Consider the following 15399-nt stretch of genomic DNA (forward strand, 5'->3'; position numbering starts at 1 on the left):
CAGGGGTACCTGATGTCTGCTGGTCCCAGTGCTGGGATGTAACTCTCCTTACTTGGCTAAGTCGATGTCTGCCTAATTTCTTCATGTTAAAGTTACAGTTTTTTTGTTTCAATTAATGTCTGGTCTGTTTGAGGCTATATAAATACTCTCCTATACATTCACTGATTAGTTCTAGCATTTAATATTAATTCCTGTCTGAATCTGCTGTTAGTGTGGTGGTTGGAAAACTAATTTCCTTAGGTTGGCCCTGTGCTGGAAGGAGAAGCTTCTCTTCCTGGTTGACTGATTGGCTGGTTGTTACTTGTAGGGACTCCTGGCTTCTTACCTTGCTCTGTGGGCAACTGTCTACTGGTGCTACTTATTTTGATGCTCAGATTATCCCAGATTTGTCAGTTTTTGTCATGTCTCATCATTTTTTCAAGCACTTCCTTATCATTGGGCACAGCAGCATGTTTCAGGTATATTCTGTACTTTCTCCAGGCAGTCCTGGTTCCGTTCAATATGGAAATGGTACCTAGAGAGCATGATCTGGGAGCTAGGTGTGATCATTGCTTTTGGGGTGTCACTGTGTCTGGGCCTTTCAGCAGACAGAGCCAGGGGAGAGAGGTATGGTATTTATAGGAGCAGTTAACACCGCTGTCTCACATCAGTCTGATGCCGCAGGATTCTTAACCGTCCTCCCTCATTCCACAGTTTTCACTTCTCTCCTGGATCCCCAAATCAGTGTGTTTATTCATTTGTTAAATTCTGTAAACACACAAAATAGTTTCAGAATTGCTGCCCTCGTGCCCTCAGAAACACCAGACCTATCAGGTAGAGTCCCTGGATTTTGTTAGCAGTTCTTTTTTGTCTTGAGACTGAGAATGTCTTGTCAGAGTACTGGGTTCCAGGGTAACTGGCGGAGATTTCCTGTGTTAACGCATTTGAAATATAGTTAGGTTCATTTGTTCCTGTTTGGATTTTATTGCAGTTTCTCCCTCTGGTACTGTTTAATCTTGATTATGAATTTATAAAACCCTGCCCTGTCAATAACCAATTTCATCAATCTCCGGATATCCTTCCTGATTGATTTTGCAGAAATAAGGAGATCCTTTAATTCTTATTTCTCCTTCTTTCTTGCACAAAAGGTAGCACAAGTACAATGCCTTGTCCCTTTTTCTAACTAAACAGTTTGTGAGAATTACCCATATCAGTTCATAGAGCTCTTCCCCATTATTTATTTATTGATTTATTTTTGCATAGCTGCAGAGTATTCCGTTGAACGAATGGGTCAGTTTATACAGTTTCTTACATATATGTCTCCCTGTTTTACAGCTTTGATAATTTATTGAGAAAAGAACAATTGTGGGCCAAATTAACCATTTGCAGACCAGATTTAGCCTTTGAGCTGCCCAGTTAGAACTTCTGAATTAGACACATGATGACAGAATTCCGGAAAGTATGTAGGGTCTCATCTGAAGGGCCGTGAATGGCAGGATAAGGAGCTCGGACTTTTCCTTTAGGCCCTGGGAAACTCTTGAAGGTTTTAAGGGGAGAGAAATAATAAACATCCTGGAAGCTTTCCCTGACCTGCACTGAGATTTCTCTTCCCTTAGCGCTTCACCTGTCCCTTTCATGGTGTATTCTAAGCATTCATATTCCTTCTCTCATCCCTCTCTGCCCAGCTGGGCTTTGAAGTAAAGTTTCATCTTCATGTCCAGTCCTGCCCTTTGCTGAATTGGTCCAGATTTAGTGTCAGCAAAGGTTGGATTCTCTGACATTCTAAGATCGCTTTTCTTATTTGCACAGCCAGTGGTGGGTACTCTTTGGGAGGTAAAGCAGGCTCAGGCCTGGATGTTGTCACTCATGATGTCTCCCCTATAGGATCCAGCTGCAGAGGCTAGGATGAAGGTGGCTTGCATCACGGAGCAGGTCTTGACCCTGGTCAACAAGAGAATAGGTCTCTACCGTCACTTTGACGAGACTGTCAATAGGTACAAGCAGTCACGGGATGTGTCCACCCTCAACAGTGGCAAGAAGAGCCTGGAGACAGAGCACAAGGCCTTGACCAGTGAGATTGCATTGCTACAGTCCAGGCTGAAGACAGAGGGCTCTGACCTGTGCGACAAAGTAAGTGTTTGCCATCCTAGAGTCACTTGGGTCTTTGGCCTCCTTTTTCATGCCTTCAGGGATTGTCCCCCACTTCTAGAGCACCACGGGGCTGTTCTGGGTGCACATGCCGGGCAGCTCTTGCTCACTGCTGGCTTTTGTCCCATGGTGCCAACCCTTAAAGTGGAACAAGAAATTTGGGGGTTTCGGTTACAGGCTGGCTTTGGGAAGCTCTGTTAGCCTCCATGTCACTGTCTGTCCATGTGGCTGCTATTGAGAGCGACAGCTGGCTCTCCTGGAGGCCAGCCTGGGCGAGGCTCTAGGCTACTCATGTGTGCTAAGAACCTAGACTTTGAATCAGGCATTTGATTCAGACTTTGTCAATCTGGGCAAGTTACCTGACTTCTGTGCCTCCGTTTCTTCATGTGTCAGTACTTATCTCACTATGTTGTGAGTGGGAAGTGAGTTGGTACATGTAAAGTTCTAAGAGCCCTGCCTGGGACCTGCTTTATGAGCAAGTCCTTGTTACCTATAACGGAAGAGGGGATCCCCTCCTCAGAGGTACCCCTCAGAGGTCCTGATGATCCTCCTCTCCACATGCCACTCTCAGTACTCCCTCTCCTTACCACTGTGTTCTTCATAGCACCTGCCTCTTTCTGGAACTCTTTACATGCTCGAGTATTCCCTGGTGGCTGTATGAGGGCCAGATGCCTCATTTGTCTTGAGACTCTTGTGCTTAGCACTGTGGCTCACTCCGTAAATGTTGAATGATTCTGACTGTGAAGTCCTCAGCTTCACACCCAGCTGGTGATAACAGGCGTCATTCAGTGTCTCTGCCACACCCCTGCCATCAGTCCTGCCCAGCTGAGTCCCTGGACCTAATTTGACCAGCCCAAGGGAAGAAGATAAACGTACCTCGAGGACCTGCTGTGTGCCTGGCATCGTGCTGGGGGATTGCCCATATGTTCCCATTCGATCCCCACGGTCCTCCCGTACAGCTGAGGCCTGAGGTCAGAGTTTAACGGTACAGAGAGTGGAGCTGGCATCTGAAGCCAGGCCTGTCTCCCTCCACTGCCGGCGCCTCTGCTCTGGGAGCTCCGGGGTCTGTAGGCAGGGAAGGTGGTGGGCCCTGCTGAATGTGGGCCGGGGACCGCTCTGAAGCTCTGCCCTGCTCTTGCCTTGGCCAGGTGAGCGAGATGCAGAAGCTGGACGCGCAGGTCAAGGAGCTGGTGCTGAAGTCTGCTGTGGAAGCCGAGCGGCTGGTGGCTGGCAAGCTCAAGAAAGACACGTACATTGAGAACGAGAAGCTCATCTCTGGAAAGCGGCAGGAGTTGGTCACCAAGATCGACCACATCCTTGATGCTCTGTAGCCCCTGACCGTTACCTTCGGGGTGGGCCCAGGGTGCTGCACTTTCAGACGCCAGGTTGGGGGCGAAGGGGGGAGGGCTACCATCAAGGCTGCTGAATGCTGGCATCTGTGTTTTACAAAAGGCCTTCAAGGAAGTGAAGCCAGGGCCTGCCATAGGCAACACAAGAAGCTTCGTTTTTGTCTTTAAAGGGTTCGTTTTTAAAAAAAAAAAAAAAAAAAAAAAAAAATTAAATCCCACTAAAAACAAAATATCTTTGTGTTTTGAACAAAGAGATTTTCAGTAGGTGATTGGTTTTGTTTTGCTCTGAAGAAGCCTATGATATCCTTTCAGTCCATAAGCCCCTTGTTTTTTGCCTTTCTGGTTCCTGATGTTTGGGTATTTTATGAGTGTGTGTATGTTTTTTGTTTTTTGTTTTTTTTTTTTAAACATGTGTGGCCAAATGAAAATAAAGCAGGGACTGAACATTTGTTTGTTCTGGTAACAATCACATAAAAACTTGGAGGTCTACTTTTATCAAGTGCTTTTTATTCATTAAATAGTGGATTTGCTTCTTAGAGCAAGTTTGCATGGCAGGCATTGCCTCTGTTTTACACGTTAGGACACTGAGGCCACAGAGTTAAAGTGGGCTACGTCAGGTCGCCGAACAGAGGAGAGGAGTAAGTGGAGCAAGGACTTTGTTCTTCCATTTTTTTATCTGTTCTGCATCCCATGCTGTGCTAGGCTTTAAGGATACAATGACAGATGAAAAAGAGAGCACTAGTTCTTTTTTTTTTTTTTTTAATATAGTTTTTTAAAGATTTTATTTATTTATCAGAGAGAGAGAGGGGGAGAGAGTGAGCACAGGCAGACAGAATGGCAGGCAGAGGCAGAGGGAGAAGCAGGCTCCCTGCTGAGCAAGGAGCCCGATGTGGGACTCGATCCCAGGACGCCGGGATCATGACCCGAGCCGAAGGCAGCTGCTCAACCAACTGAGCCACCCAGGCATCCCGAGAGCACTAGTTCTTATGGAGGGCAGATAGACGATCAGATACAAATTCATAATCACAAATTGTGATAGGCTCATGAGGAAAAGGGACAGGGTTCTCCTGACAGTATTTGCTTGAGAGTATCGAGTTTCCCGAAGGAGGTGACTTTGGAGTTGGGTTCTGTGGTTACATAGAGGATCAGGAGGGAATCCAGAGAGTGAGGTGAGAGTGTAGGGCATAGGGTCAGAGGTGGGAAGAGCCCCAATGAGATCAGGTTTTGTAGGTCTGACAAGGCTTTTGGCTTTATCCTAAGATCATGGCGAGACTGATCACTGTGTGAGACATGCTTAGATTGGTATTTTGGCTGAAAGCAAACTGCTGAAGGCCATAAACAGGGATGGGAGAAAACCTTGGGCAAGGATGGCCATGTGCCCATATGGATGCAGTGGAGATTTAGGTGGGGGAATGGACAGTGTGAAATGAGTGCCATCCTTTCTCCCCCTCTACTTTCTCCCTGAGGTTTGTGCCTTGTTTCACTTAAGGTAATTCCTGCTCACCCTTCAGGTGAGTCAGGCTGTCTTGTTACACTCTGTCTCCACATCATAACGCAGTTGGGATGTGTGTAATTACAGGAACTAGCTGTGATGGGGCAGGGTTTTTGTCCCATTGATAAGGTCCCCTTATGGTGTCTGCTAGATACTCAGATTGGCATGGGATGCACAGTGTGTGACATACTGGCAGGCGGGGTTGACCATCCATTATGGAGAGGTCTGTGGAGAGGTCTATAAAGACTAACCAGTTTTGAGGCTGGTGATGATGGGTTCTGTTTCAGACACAGTGAGGTGGCTGTGCCGGTGATTTCCAAATGGGGATGTCGGGGCAGTTGGATATTCAGGTTTGGAGTTCAAAGAAGGGGCCTGGTGTGGAAATGATAAACGTGGGTGCCGTTTGACACGCTGTGGAATGGCTGTGGAAATGGTCGAGGTTGTGGCAGGTAAGGGTAGGAAGGGTATCCAGAGTGCAGTGGCCACTTGGAGCACCCCGTCCCCTGCACACAGGTTGTGGAGCAACCCCTGAAGTAAGAGAGCAGGGGTGTGTGGGGTCCTGGGGGCCCAGGGAAGAGGGGATTTTAGGAGGAGCAGCAGCAGCACATGCTGCGGAGTTGTCCTGCAAGGGGAAGGCTGGGCAAGGTCAGCCTGTGCTGGGAGCAGGTCACTGAAGTGGTCCTTCAGGGGCTTGAGCATGGTGTGGGTGGAGCCGTGGAAAAGGGAGTGGGACCCAAGGGAGGCTTCCTACCAGTGTGAAAGGTGTGCATCAGAGATAGGCCATGAGAGAGAAGGCTGGAGGGCGGCACAGGGCGTGTAGCTATGAACACTGGTAGAGGGAAGACTTCACTGTGTTCAGTGCCAGTGGGTTGGGTTCGGTGGAAAACGAGGCTGAACATAAGAAAAAGTGGGCAGGGTGAGGTTTCTCAGGCAGTGGAAAGATCCAGGGTCCAAAGGAAGGAGAGGACTTTGGATATGGAGGAGAAAGTTGGCTCAAGACTTCGGCACGCAGTCAGACGGACTGCATAGAAAGGCCACTCACTGTGACCTCAGACGAGTCTTTGGGGCCACCATTTCCTTGTTTGTGAAAGGAAGCAGGGCTCAGTTATTTGCTTCATAGGCTGGATCACGAGTCACAGATGTGAAGGGTCATAGGGCGGGTGCTCGTTAAGCATTAACAGTTGGTTCTGTTACATCCCTTAAATCTTTTTCCGTTTTGCCAATCAGTGCTTCTGGCAGTGAGAGGCCTGGGGAGGTTGCTGTGCTTGTGTCTGTGCCGTGGTGTACATGTGAAACCTGTAGGTGTGTCCTCGGGGTGTTCTGGCCTCATGGGATGGCTGTTGACCTGGCTCCACACATACCCAGTCTCTGGTGCCCTTATGGGGTACCGAGCTGGGCCTCCCCTCGCTCCTGTGGAATTGCCTGTTGCTCACCCAGCAGCCCTGCAGTGGCCACCCCCCTCCTTTGCCTCCCAGCGCTGGCCCTGCTTCTCTCAGGAAGCCCAGGGGCAGCTGTGTGTCTCAGGGCAGGGACCTGGTCACCCTGGGTATATACCATCTCAGACCTTTTGGCCAGTTTCTTCCTCAGCCCTCCCCACACTTTTGCATTTAGTTAAATGTTTTCTCAGTTTTGGAGCTGGAAAACTTGGCAGGAACCTGGAGTTTGTGTTGCCAGGCTCCCTCTGCTGGGCTGGTGGGCTGCTCGCAGGCCTGGGGAGTTTGCTGCGCTTGCGCCCTTGTATCGCTGTGAACCTTGTGGACACGTCACTGCGGGCGCCAGGAAGTAAGGCGGAATGCACAGGCGCAGAGGGCCAGCTGGGCTAGAAGAGCCGCGCATGTGCGGAGCTGCAGCCACTCTAGGGCAGGGCCACGCTGACATTCTCCAATGCCAGTGCTCTGGCTGTGGCGCCATCTAGGGGTGTGAGTTGGGAACCACAGTCCTGGCCTGGGCTAGAACTGGGTCTGGGGTCTGTGGGCAAGGCAGGCTGTGCTGCTGCCAAAGGGCAATGAGGACTTGTGCCCCCAGATGTCCTGTAGGGTTTGGGGGCCAGCTGGTCTGGCCAGAGCCCCTGGGTCTCCCAGCATCAGAACTGGGGACCACAGGGGAGGTATCCCCATACTTGGCTTCCCCCTGCTCCTTGTATTCCTAGCTCTGGGGCATAGCATCTTAGTCCATGGACAGCGCTCTTTCTCTCTGGTCCTTGATTTCTGTGTCAGACAGGGCTTCAGTTTCTTCCTGGTAAGTCCCAGGGTGCAGTGAGGTGGGGTCCTGAGGGTGGAGCTTTGGTTCAGGCATGGTGCCCCCTGACTCCCATGTAGGGTGAGATGCCTCAGACACTGATAGCTCTCATTTGGTCTCAGGCCGAGCCTGCCCACTCTGAGGCCCTGTTGGCAGGTGAAGAGGAGTGCTCACCAGGGGCTTCCCACCCCTGTTCAGACCCCCAGGCCAATCCCCTTTGTCCAGTCCTAGCCAAGATTCCTGACCACACTGGCCTGGCCCTGGCCTCCTCCACTGCTGCAGTTTTGAGCTGGCCCTTGCAGACATAGGTGGTTGGGTGGCGGGCCCCCAGCCCCAGGCAGCTGCTGCCCACAGCCTGGCCCCTCGCTCAGAAGGGGGTAAACATGGCTGAAGAAGGACTGGATGTCACTTTCTCTCCTTCATTTGTCTTGGAGGCTGACACAGGAGAAAACCCCAAAGGACCAAGTGCACCCTCACAGTTTCACCACAAGTATCCTGACCGGGCGTCTGGTGCCGAACTGATAGTGCAGGCCCCGGCCGCAGCCCCGCCGGAAACCGCGCTGCCAGCGGTTGGGGGCCGTAGGCCCAGACAGGAAACGCCCCGAAGCGTACCCCAGGGCCCATGGCCTCCACACAGGCCTGCTGCCTTGAACCAGGCCCTGGCGCCATTTTGAAGCTGGGCTAGACTCTGAGACTTTGGCCTGGGATCTGGGGACTTGTCTGTCACCTGCCCAGACAGGCGTGGGAGATGACTGGGAGAGAAGAGGGGACCTTCAGACTGGGCTAGACCCGACCCAGAGCCTCTCCCCTCCTATAGTTGATCCTTCCATCATGCCTCCAACCCAGTCGTCTAAATTCCCAGCCTCCATCAGGTCACTGGTTCCGTGTTTTCTGTGACAGGCCCAGAAGGAAATGCAGGGGATGCAGAAGTGAACAAAACAGTAGTAGCACCGGGCCCTGGAAGAAGCAGACAGAACGGGGACATAGTTAAGAGGAGTAATAACTGGGCCTGAAGGATTGGCATGTGGGAGGTGATGGAGAGGAGGAACCCAGATTCCAGCCCCCAGTTTTGACTTCCATGCAGGAGATGAAATCCAGAAAGAGTCCTGTGAAGATGAAAAAGACAAGAGCCCATTTAAATGCTGAGGGGGAGGAATGAGGTCACAGGGAGGTAAAGGTTTCAGACCCAGGAGAGAGGAAGCCCGAAGAGCAGGACTGGATGGGACTGAGGGCTGAAGGGAGAGACCAGGGAGATCTCGGAGCCCTTGGCTGTGCCCCTCACCAGCACTTCTGAGGAACAGGCAGAGCCCCGTTCAAACTTTGCCTCCTGGGCGGCCTTCTTTACTCCCCCTGGGAATTTGGCAGTGGAGGCACACTGCGGTGCAGTGGACTGCTTGCCTCCCTAGACTGGGAGCTCCCTCTGAGCAGAGTCAAAAAGGCATCACGTCATTGCCTGTGATTCACTTAACGAACATCTTTACTACGTGTCTAACACCGTCTAAAAGGCACTGGGGACATGGTAAGCAGGGCACAGTCGTGTGTGGCTTTTAGAAAGAAACTTAGAAAATAAATGTTTGCACGTAATGATGGATGCTAGGAATGTGATAAACGGATTCAGTCTGAAGGGCTGGGAGGGATCCTGGGGAGGAGACGGCGGAACTGGGGACCTGAGGAAGCCGGGAGCTCTGGGGGGTGGCACGGCACAGGTGGGCTGCAGAGCCTAGTGAATGTGTAAGCCCTACTGTCTCTCTCCGCCCACCCCGTTCTGTCCCGGCCTGGCTCTGGGGACCACAGCCCCTCCTGACATGGCACCCCTTCCCCCCAAGGCAGCCCACACCCTCAGCTGCTGGCTCCCTCTCCTGGAGGCACAGACCCTTGTCTTTCCCTGCCCTTTGCATCAGGGTGGGGTCGCTACCAAGGCCAGGCTCCCGACAGCTGCCTGTGACTCACTTGAGACTCAGCTTGTTCGCCAGCCTCACCTTGCTTGCCTGGAGATTAGGGACCGCATGATGGGAGGTCTGGAAGGACCAAGTGGCATGGCACAGTGACACCCTTCTGCAGCAGTGGCTCAGGGAACGGAGTCTCTTTCCTCTACGTATACTAGAATGAATAGCATAACCCTTTCGTCTGAAGAGCTAAGCTATTTACAAAGGGCCTTTATAAGTGCCCATTACTCATGGTTTGGGTGCACACAGGGGTCCCCAAGGGCACGGGGTTGAGGCCCTGGGCATGGAGGCCAGGTCCCAGATCTGCAGCCAGCTCCTGGGCCATCTCAGGCAAGTCCCTTTCTCCTCTGGGGACTCAGGTCTTCTTGCACAATGACAGATGTCTGAGGGCCATTCTAGCATGACACTTGAGGGTGCTGGGGCCTGTCAGGCAGGGAGGAGCCTCAGTTGAGGAAGGCACAGGGCTACCCACCCCGCACCCTCTCCAACCCTCTTCTGGCTTCTTCCGAGTGCCAAGCTTGGTTCCTTGTTGCCTTGTCATGGAGCTCTGGGGGCGCCATGAGCGGAGTAGATCTTTCCTATGCCCACATGACCTACACAGGTGGGCTGGAGGCTTTCTCTCCATCTGTCTCTTGTGTACCCTCATGGGGGGCAGAGAAGGCACACAGCAGGCAGGCCTGGCATTCTGCGCCCAGAGCTGGTGTTCTTGCCCACTCCACGGGCCCCCTCATGAGCAGAAACTTGTTTGCACCCTCAGGCCTTATGTGTAGGGCCCTCAAGCATCTCATCCCATCACACAGCTATGCCACCCCTCCTCTGTCCCGGCTCACGTGGGCTTCTCTCCGGAGGGCACCCGTCTGTGTCCTCAGTCTCGGCCCCGTGCCCCTGGCTCTGACCCATGCCCCTAAGGGCCTGTCACAGAAGCTTCCAGGCCTGGCCACCCGTCCACCAGGCTGAAGCCAGGGCAGGCCCTGGGTTTTGTGCAGCACAAGGCCTGCAGGAAAGGAGGGAGTGTGGCAGGAACATGAAGCCACCGCCTGTCACCCACTGGCTCCCAGAGCTCTTCCAGAAAGCCCAGGATTTCCTGCTTCTGAGCCCCATCTCTGGAACAGGGTGCTCAGAGCCAGGAGGAGCTGGACAGAGGAGACAAGGTGGTCTCCTGAAGACCCAGGTGAGGGAGTCCCGGAACATGGGGGTGCGGTGGGTGTGTTGTTAGGGATGGACACCGGGTCCTGAGGAGGACCTGTTTGAACTTGGCAGAGCTAGAGAGGGTGACTTGGGGTGTGAGGTCTGGGGTGGGATGTCTGTGCACCCACCGAGGCATGGGAGGGGAAGAGACAGCTCCAGGAAGGTGTTCTGTCAGGCTGTGACCCGTGTGTGTGTGTGTGAATTCCCGTGTATGTGTGTGTGGTGGTGGGAGGCAGCCCTGGGGCAGCTGGAAAAAGGTGGAATCAGACCTACCTACCCAGAACTGGTTCTTGGTTCTGCCATTACTTCTGTTTCCACCCAAACAGAGGGCTCTGTGATATCTGTGTTATGAGGATGAAACATAAGTAACTGTCCCAGCACAAAGAATGTGTGTGCTTCACACCTAACCATTGTGATTCATTGTGTTGTGTGTGTCACAGGGAGGATTTGAGGGCCCTTGGGGGCTTGTGGATTGCAGCTGCTGGTGGAGCTGGTCTCGAAGGCGCGTCCTAGCATGGCTGTCCTGTGATCCTAGGGGCGCTGCCCACCTGTTACTCAGGACTCACGGTCACATGCTGGGGACTCAGCACAGGACAGGCTCCCATCTGATAGACATGGACACACGTGCTTAGGCCTTAAACAGGGCCTGAGAGGCTGGCTTCCATGCTGGGTGTTCTATGATTAATATTTTCTACTTGGATCTTTTTCTCAGATGGGGACACAAGGCCACCGTCCTTGCAGTGTCTTCATCCTGACCCCGCCTCCCAACCCCTGTCCCTGCGGACAACCCCACTGTGTGGAGTGCAGTCCCCAGATGTGTCTGTGTCTCAGTAAAGGGTGTGGGGTATTTTCCTGCAGGTGTGTCCACCGGCTCTAGATCATGCTGATTCTGGTTGATCTCATTTGGCTCAGTTTTGGGGGTCTGCCCATGTTGCTGTGTATATATCCACAGTGTTCTATCCCAGATTATTTCAGCGTGTATCCTCAACCCTCCAGCCTCAGTGTTGGATGCCCACACCTGCCGTTCTCTCATGTCCTACCCCTCATTCCCACTGATGGACACCCACATGTCCCATCTTCCCAAAGATCCCAAAGTAGGCTGCAGGGAGTAGGACTGGCCAAAAGAGCTGGGGTGGGAGGACTGGCAGGTCACAGGCTCTGCAAAGGGACCAGTGTGTGTCCACCCCGCCCACCATTGGTGTCACCCTGTGGTTTTTTTTTTATTTCAGAGGTAGAGTTTAGTGATTCACCAGTTGCATATAACATGCAGTGTTCATTCCATCAAGTGTCCCCCTTAATACCCATCACCCAGTGACCCCATCCTAATACGCCCCTCCCCTCCAGCAATGCTCAGTTTGTTTCCTAGAGTTAAGAATTTCTTACGGTTTGTCTCCCTCTCCGTTTCTGTCTTATTTTATTTTTCCTTCCTTTCTATTATGTTCTTAAATTGTTTCTTAAATTCCACAGATGGGAAAAATCATATGATACTTGTCTTTCTCTGACTGATTTTCCCCTCCAGTTCCATCCACGTCGATGTAAATGGTGAGTATTCATCCTTTCTGATGGCTGAGTAATATTCCATCGTGTATATGGACCACATCTTCTTTTTTTTTTTTTTTTAAGATTTTATTTATTTATTTGACAGAGAGAGATCACAAGCAGGCAGAGAGGCAGGCAGAGAGAGAGAGGAGGAAGCAGGCTCCCTGATGAGCAGAGAGCCCAATGTGGGGCTCGATCCCAGGACTCTGAGATCATGACCCAAGCCAAAGGCAGCGGCTTACCCCACTGAGCAACCCAGGCGCCCCTGGACCACATCTTCTTTATCCATTCATCTGTCGATGGACATCTGGGCTCTCTCCATAGTTTGGCTATTGTGGCATTGCTGTTATCAACATTGGGGTACACGTGGTGTCTCCCTGTTTTGATACTTTGTCCAGGGTTCTGTTTAGTCCCTACAGCAAACCTGGCAGGTGGGTGTGATTCATTTCTATTTACCATGAGGCCTGGAAGCCAGAGACCAGGGACTCTCCTAGGGCCACATGACCACTGGGCAAGTCTGGTAGCCCTGGGGTAGTGCTCCAGTCTGCTCTGAGGTATCAGTGTCCCCAGAGAGCAGCACGCCCATTGTTGGAGAGACCAGGGAGCACAGTTCTCTGGGCAAAGTGGAACAAGTTGACTCAGGAGGTCCATTGGGGGCCAGAGGGGTCGGGGGGAGACACCGGTGGGGCAGCTATAGGTCTCACAGCCCCGAATGTGTAATCTCCTCATAAAGAAAGAGCTGCTTCCAAATGCCATGCTTCCCACCCACCACTCTGTGTGGCTGAATGGAATTCCTTCATTTGATTTATATTCTATTTGTTTTTCACAGTACCTTTTATTTAGGCCAGTGAAATGGTAGATTACAAAGTTTCATTAAAACTAAGTGAGACTAAGTCGTTAAGCATCTGCCTTCAGCTCAGGTCATGATCCCAGGGTCCTGGGATTGAGCCCTGCATCGGGCTCTCTGCTCCACGGGGAGCCTGCTTCTCCCTCTCCCACTCCCTCTGCTGTGTTGTCTCTCTTGCTGTGTCTCTCTCTGTCAAATAAATAAATAAAATATTAAAAAAAAATAAGCGAGATTAGGGGCACCTGGGTGGCTTAGTTGGTTATGTGGCTGCCTTTGGCTCAGGTTATGATCCTGGATCCTGGGATCGAGCCCTGCATCGACTCCTTGCTCAGCAGGAAATCTGCTTCTCCCTCTGCCTGCTGCTCCCCCTGCTTGTACTTTCTTTCTCTTTGTCAATAAATAAATAAAATCTTAAACAAACAAAATCAACCAAGTGAGACTATGAGACCAGTTGAGGGGAGGAGGTGGTCTTCTGGCAGGCCCCTGGAGTGGGCTGTTAGCTTCACCACTCTGAGCAATGGGACTGGGCAAGGTGCATGCGTGCTCTGGTCTCAATTTCCCATAAAATGGGGCAATATTAATTTCTAATTTGAGAGCTGTTGTTGCTAGGCTCAAATGAACTGGCAGGGGCTGGGCGCTGAACCACAGTGGGCGTGAGGTGGGGTCTGCTGTTACTGTGGGAAGGCAGATTATGAGATCAGAGCCTCTGGCACAGGGTGTGAAGGTGGGGCTTGAATGCTGGCAAACACCCATCTAATTCAGCTCATTTCAGAGGACAAACGGAGTCCCTTTTGCCTTATGCCACCTCTCCACTGGGTGGAACACAGGGGCCATTAAGATGCAGTTCCCTGGGAGGCTGGCCTGTAGGGTGGCTTTGGAATCAGCCTGGCATTGAGCCTTGGGTCTCCTCTGTAGAATGAGATCATCCTGGGATTGCCATTGGCATGATGAAGATTCTCCTTGACCAAACCAGCTCCTCCAAAGTCTCTTCTCAGCTAGGCCCTGACTTTGTGCTTCTGTGTTCCTCTGCAACATTCTATTATTTTTTAAAAAATTTTTAAGTAATCTCTACACTCAACATGAGGCTCGAACTCACAGCTCTGAAGTCAAGAGTCACTTGCCCCACAGACTCCTTCCCAGGGCTTGTGCACCATCCAGTCTGATCGGGCTTCTCACCCGCAGCATGACCCAGGCAGTGTCCGATCACCTTGCCTGCCTTCAGCAGGAATCACCACCCCCACCCCTGCCTTGGCCTGATATTTCCCCTTCCTCATTTCCATCCACGGATATCTCCCGCCCCATAAATTCCCCTTTCTTGGTTGTATTCAGGGGTGAGCCCCATCACTCCCCCGCTACAAGACCTCACTGCATTGTCCCCCTGCCTAAAGTCTTTCCCACTGTCTTTAGTGAGTTCCAGGAATAATTTTTTCTATAATAGGGGTCATGGGAGGGCACAGGAGACCACGAGTGCACAGAGAACACAGCGCTCAGTGAATGCTGGTGTCCCACTTCATCCAGCAGGCTAGCTGCAAGACATGTCTGGCTTCTTCCTGCAGTTCTTCCATGGACTGTTCTGTGGCCCTGGACAAAGCTGTTGCTCCATTTTCGGGGCTTTGGTTCCCTTTTGGCCAAGTGGAGCAGCTGAGTGGGAGCCAAGTTCAGGTCAGAGTTGGACCCACTTCACCTTGCTCTGAAGACCCTCCAAGGCCAGAAGGGACTCTGAGCCCTTGGCCAGCAGAGGGCGCCGCCGCCCAGGAAATTGACACCGCTCCAGGCTCCGAGGTATCCTGGTGTTTCACGCTGGCTGGGGCTTGCTTTTGCCAGCTCTGGCACAGAGCGGCTCTACTGAGGGTGGCCAAGTTCAACTTTGGAATGATGAAGACACGTGACCCCGGCATGAAGGGCGTGGTGGGTGACAGCCCGGATGCTGGAGCCAGCTGGTCAGGGTTCAGATCCTAGCTCCCATCCTCACTGGCTGTGTAGAACCCTGCCTGCCTCAGTTTCTTCATCTGTGGATTAACACTGGAACTGCCACACAGGGAGCATGTGCAGACCAAACAGATTGATGGCATTAGAGCTCTTCAAAAAGTAGGCATCAGATAAATGTCAGCGACTATCAGGACCTGTGGTGGGAACTTGGCATCCTCCCATCCTTGGTTCCTCATAATTACCCCATAGCTGGAGGTTTTGTTCAGGAGATGGGCGCTAAGGGGCAGAGAGCCAAAGTTCCCACTGTGGTGAGGAGTGTTGCTGGTGAGATTCAGACCTGGTGCCCGGCTCCCAGTTCGGGGCTAGTAAAGCTACACTGCTCTGGTCTTTGTAACTGCCCATGAGTGGGCCCTGGCTCCCCAGGTTCCCTATGGGAAACCGCACAGACATCATATGGGCAGGGTGCCCGAGGCAACTGTTTGTCCTCTAGTGATGGACTGAGGGCTTCCCGGACCTCTGAGAGATAGCTCCAGGCCAACTCTGGGCCGGGTCCTGTGGGGACGCAGGGACCTTCTCAGGCTCCTGTCCCTGCTCTGGAACCACCCTGTGCTTCCTGCTCAACTCCAAACCCCTGACACGTGCCAGGTTGTTTCTCTGTCCCTGTCCATACATGTGGCACACCTTAATCCTTTCCGCCATCCCAAGCCCATCTATCTGCAAGTCCTGGTCCAGAAAACCTTCTCT

General features: G+C 52.1%; 1 protein-coding gene across 1 annotated transcript in view; it reads left to right on the forward strand.

Annotated features, from left to right (window-relative positions):
- RPN1 (ribophorin I) overlaps nucleotides 1-3920 on the forward strand; it is a 29416-nt gene extending 25496 nt beyond the window's left edge. The window contains exons 9-10 of the mRNA XM_059161899.1: nucleotides 1864-2109; nucleotides 3276-3920. Coding sequence (XP_059017882.1) covers nucleotides 1864-2109; nucleotides 3276-3458 — 429 coding nt within the window. The 3' untranslated portion in view covers nucleotides 3459-3920. The remainder of the gene's footprint in view (nucleotides 1-1863; nucleotides 2110-3275) is intronic.
- The last annotated feature ends 11479 nt before the right edge of the window (nucleotides 3921-15399 follow it).

The sequence above is a fragment of the Mustela lutreola genome, chromosome 2 (genome assembly GCF_030435805.1).
Source record: "Mustela lutreola isolate mMusLut2 chromosome 2, mMusLut2.pri, whole genome shotgun sequence".
Taxonomy (NCBI): Eukaryota; Metazoa; Chordata; class Mammalia; order Carnivora; family Mustelidae; genus Mustela; species Mustela lutreola.